This window comes from Triticum dicoccoides, chromosome 7A (genome assembly GCF_002162155.2).
Source record: "Triticum dicoccoides isolate Atlit2015 ecotype Zavitan chromosome 7A, WEW_v2.0, whole genome shotgun sequence".
Lineage (NCBI taxonomy): Eukaryota > Viridiplantae > Streptophyta > Magnoliopsida > Poales > Poaceae > Triticum > Triticum dicoccoides.
The window spans coordinates 633864652-633869389 of record NC_041392.1 but is presented as its reverse complement, the minus strand read 5'-3'; the positions used below and the strand labels follow the sequence as shown (position 1 = coordinate 633869389).

General features: G+C 47.5%; 1 protein-coding gene and 1 pseudogene across 1 annotated transcript; one reads left to right on the top strand and one right to left on the bottom strand.

Annotated features, from left to right (window-relative positions):
* The window catches only part of LOC119328925, an 11784-nt pseudogene extending 8888 nt beyond the window's left edge, over positions 1-2896 (top strand).
* On the bottom strand, positions 2484-4288 carry LOC119328926 (acetylajmalan esterase-like). The gene is made up of 4 exons (XM_037601918.1): positions 3889-4288; positions 3562-3774; positions 3321-3469; positions 2484-3234 (listed from the first exon to the last, which is right to left on the bottom strand). Exons 1-4 carry the CDS (start codon positions 4136-4138, stop codon positions 2716-2718), a joined length of 1131 nt encoding a protein of 376 aa, XP_037457815.1. The 5' UTR covers positions 4139-4288; the 3' UTR covers positions 2484-2715.
* Positions 4289-4738: the final 450 nt, after the last annotated feature.

The window sequence follows — 4738 nt, the reverse complement described above, 5'->3', positions numbered from 1 at the left end:
GAGCCCGACTAGATGCAGTCGTTTATTTCTGTTCTAGGGCTTGTTGAGCTGTGCCCTCAGCATTAACCCTTATGGATCGGTGTGTGTGTGTGTGTGTTTGAACCTCTGTGGATTGTTGGCTTGGGCATGTGCTTTATAATATAAAGCGGGGCGAAAGCCTTTTTCGGCAAATGGAATGGCTTAAAACTGAAAATCTGCCTTTAAGTTAGTGAGATAAAAGACTATTACATCATCTTCTCCTTCTGTAGTCAATAGTCACCATTGTTTTTAAGGCGTCCTGCCTTGGGCGCTTAGGCATCAAGGCGCCCTGGCAGCTCCTTGCAATTATGCACGCTTTAGCTAGGTGCTTAGGTGTTAGGGCAGTGGGTGCTCGCATTAGGTCGCCTTGCCGCCTTAACAACATTGATAGCACTGTTTAGAAAAGCAACGTAGATGGAATTTGTTCTACTTATATTGAAGTACATCATAATCGTGGGGGAATCTGAGATTAACAGTTATAGTCATTGGCTGAAGAGTGGAAAGCTAGGACAAAGACACTGACTTAAAGTTACTCAGCTGTCTACTAATATGAGTTTTATATAGGTACCATCAGTCTGGTTCATCTCTACTTTAAACCTCAACTACATATCTTGTCCTTTTCCTTCAACTTCAGTTTTCCATTGGTTCCAGGTACGACCGCGTACTTTCTGAGATGTTGGGACACCTGGAACGGCAACCACTAAACAAAGAACGTCGTGTTGCATGGCTTACCCTTATCGGGCCAGTTTTGGATGCTATGGGCCTCTTCCTGTTGGCACATTTTCGTCTCCTGTTCTCTCTATTTTTCCAATGGATGCATGCTGATGATGATAGAACAGTTCTTCTGGTAAGAAGGTTGTCCTGATTATGGACAATGTGATTATCTATGTATTAATCACATTTCTTTAATATTCCAGCCATATATCATTTGCAGGTGTTAGAGCGAATTCATATAGTTATTAAGCTCACCTGGATCAGGAAGTCGCCCTACACTTCAAGGTACTAGAGAATATGATACTCCCTCTGTAACTAGGTCGTGCAGTACTTCTTAGGATTGTTGTCATCTTTTGTTTTATCTACTTGGCACTTGCTGAATCTGGAAATTTCCAACTCACTTTTTTTTTTGTATTTAGACTGGTGGATGAGCTTGTTCTTTTGTATAAGGAGTCGGCCATGAGAAAGAGCCATGAGATCATGCGAAATCACATAATGGATATACTCATGCTACTCCAGAAGTAAGATTATCCTTCACTAGTGATTTTAGTTTTTACATCACACTCCTATTAAATGGCAGCTGTACATCTCTGGGAGTAAATTAGGTTCGGAAATTAGAATAGTACACTGGTTCAGAATGAGTCCTTATCTTGCACCTCGTTGGCTGCCATTCTACTGTCTTGGTGGGCAGTTAAATTGGTTATTCTTCAGTGTATCATGCTTATGACTTTTATGAATTGGTGCTCAAGATAACCTTCTATTATTTCATCCAACCAAGTTAGGTTACGTCTGAAGATAATTTATCTAATCAAACAATGGGAGCCTGGCGCAGTGGTGATATACCCCCCACTTGTGCCAAGAGGTCCTGGGTTTAACCTGGCCTCTCTGAATTGCACTGTGCAGGGGTAAGGTCTGCCTCGTATAATCCTTCCCCAGACCCACACCCCACCTGGTGTGGGAGCTTCTTCTAGCACTGTGTCTGTACAACCAATGGACTAGTTGGAACAAGATTAATCGTTGGAACAATACTTCTGGCCAGGGTAAAAATATTTAATGTTAACCTTAGTATTATGATACTGGAGTGGTGATGGGAGTAAAGTATTCTGATCTTTAGAGTGCACTCAAACCAGGTCAGTTTCTGTCCCGGGAGATACTGGTTATCTTCTGTTGGTTTCTGCCACTTGGATTCAGGTGCAAATTGTTGTTGTCTTAGTATGTACTTATACATATCCAGCCAGAACTCCTACTTAAATATTTTGTACTTTTCCGCATTTCATCATTTTTTCCTCTGAGATCTGTCATTTGGTCTTCTCATGGTAAGATGTACCCTTGTAGATGCAAGGGACAGCAGTTTGAGGAAGCTTGGAAGAAGCATGAAGCTGACCCAGATTTAACATTGCTGCTATCCCGTTTCAAACAACTTTGCACCGGAGATCATTCGCCAGAATTCTGAGCTCAACTGGTATTCTCAATGTACATAGTTGTTTAGCATAGATCAAATCAAGGCTGTTAAATCTTAGCTCTTAGTGTTTGGATTTGTGTGCATTTATTTGCTGGTGGGTTTTTTCCTGTAAGATTTGCCCTCTGTACTCTCAAGGATCAAAGCTCGCTGGAGGCTTGAGTCCTGATGAAAGTGTGATAGCACTAGCTAGATACATGAACTGAGGCAACATACCAGGGGCAGGCTACTCTTATGCTGTAACTTTGCAAGTTCTTTAGAGAAATGTAGGTTTGTAACTTTGTACCAGATCAACACGTAAAATCCTCTCAATTTACTTGAGAGAAGTAACTTTGTTTGTTAACTGTATACCCTGCTCAACATGCTAAAACTGCATCTTTACTTTTACTTTAGGTCGGAGTAGTTTAATCTGGATACATAGTGCAGAGTGCATATATAGCATAGCCATGGAAGAACTCATCGAAGGCTCAAAATGTTGCGGTGAGGCTTCCATCGTCTAGTCTAGGGGAGAATCAAACAGTTTATCATGTCTGTCCATTTTTCTCCTCCGGGAATCTGAGTATCTGTGGCTGCAGGTACCTCCCGTGGTAGATGAGCCTGGACATGGCCTTGTACGCCGCCTGGGTCATGTGGATGCCGTCCCAGCTCACGTACGCCGACGGGTCCGCACACACCGCCGTCCCCTCCACGCCGCACATCAGCCTCAAGTCATAGTTGTACCTGCCGCCGGCGCCGCAGCAGGCCTTGTGCGTGCTATTCTCGTCGAAGCCGAGCGCCGGGGCGCCCTTGAGGAGGCTGAGGAAGGAGTTGAAGTAGTCGGCGTAGGCGATGGCCGCGTCCGGGTATGACGCCTGGAGACCGGCGACGGCCCGCTGGAGCTGCGCGTTGTGCTTGGCGGCGAAGAGGTTGAGGTCTTTGAGGCAGGCCGTGGAGTCGTATGCCGACGGCTCTGGCGCAGCCATGGCAGTGAGGTAGCTCGGGAGGCAGCCGATGGGGAAGTTGCCCGGGACGATGACTCTGCTCGCGCCCATGTCAAGCACTTCCTGTGTGTGATGAGAGAGGCAACTCGGCAGAATTAGTTCCCAATCTTTTGGATGTACGTGTAAGAGAAGATGTTTGAAGATAGTACCTTGGTGGCGTTGATGATGGTCTGAACCACAGCTGGGATCATTTTCTCCACCTCACTGACAGACTTGTTTGCGTAGAAGGCGAAGTTGTAGTCGTTTCCTCCGATCTCCCCGACCAAAACCAGAGAAGATTGGAGCCTCTTGCGAATTTCTGCACACAGAAATTTTACATAGAGAATTAGTATGCCTGACTGCGAAAACAGTCTGCGTTGAGATAATGTGGGAAGAAAATTTATGAATTGCCTGCATCAGTAGCGAAGGTGGACTTCATGAAGTCCTTGAACCACCGGAGCTGTAGCTTGAGGGAGTTGGAGGTGAAGGGCATGGAGAAGGTGCGGTTGAACAGGTCGGCAGGGTCCATGGCGGTGGCTCCGGCGACGGCGAAGTTCACGCCGTGGTCGAAGCTCATGTTCTTGGCCAGGTAAGGGTTGAGGAACGGGTGGCCCATGTCCTGAGCTGCATTGCACATGAACCAGAGTGTCACGTACGTTCACTACGTGCAGTACTACTCCTGCCGTTCACTCTGAAGCAGAGTATGCATGCACTGCTAGTTGGGACGAACGTGCGTACCGAGGAAGTCGATCATGAGGAGGCCGTCGGAGCATCGGCCGGTGGGGCGGCCGAAGGTGACGCCGTAGGGGAGGTGCTTGATGGTCTCGAACGCGCCGGGCGGCGCCTCCTTGGCCAGGTTCCCCGTGTCCGTGATGGAGTCGCCGAGGCTGTAGATCGCCGCCACGGCGCCGTCGTCGCCGCCTTGCGCGTGGCAGCAGCACACAAACAAAGCAGCGACGAGGAGGAGGAAAGCCGCGTAGGAAGCCATGCAGAAACGGTTGTAAATGATGAGTGCGTGCGTATCTCGACAGGACTCGGAGCTAGCTAGCTACTGAATGGTCGATGAGTTCCTGCTTTGCCACGGCCTCCTTTTATACCCGGCCGGGCGTTCTAGAGAAAGGCGTGGATTGACGGAGGAGCGGTGGTTTTCGTCGCCGGGGCGGCGATGCGTGCGCGTGTGGGTGTGGCAAAGAACAGCGAAAAAAAATTCTTTCTTTTTGACAGGATTAAAGGAAGACATTCTTTCTTTTTCGAGTGCCATGCCGCGCGATTCTGTGTGTCCGTCGCTTTGCTGCTGACAAGGATGTCAAGTAGGGTCGGATCCGGTCCGAGATCGTGGGGCTCGCCATCGGCTCTGCTTTGGACTGGAGTCATCGTGACCACAGATACAAAGAAAGGCATCATATCAGCAAGGAAAAGAAGAAAAGGCAACAGCCTCATATGGATACAGATCACATATACAATGGTGACATATGGATACATGTGCATCATGATAAAAAGTAGCTTGAAGCATCTATATCGATTTTTTCTCCCCAATGTATGCTGCCATTAGTGGGGCCTCATCAAAGAATAGAAAATAAAGACTCCC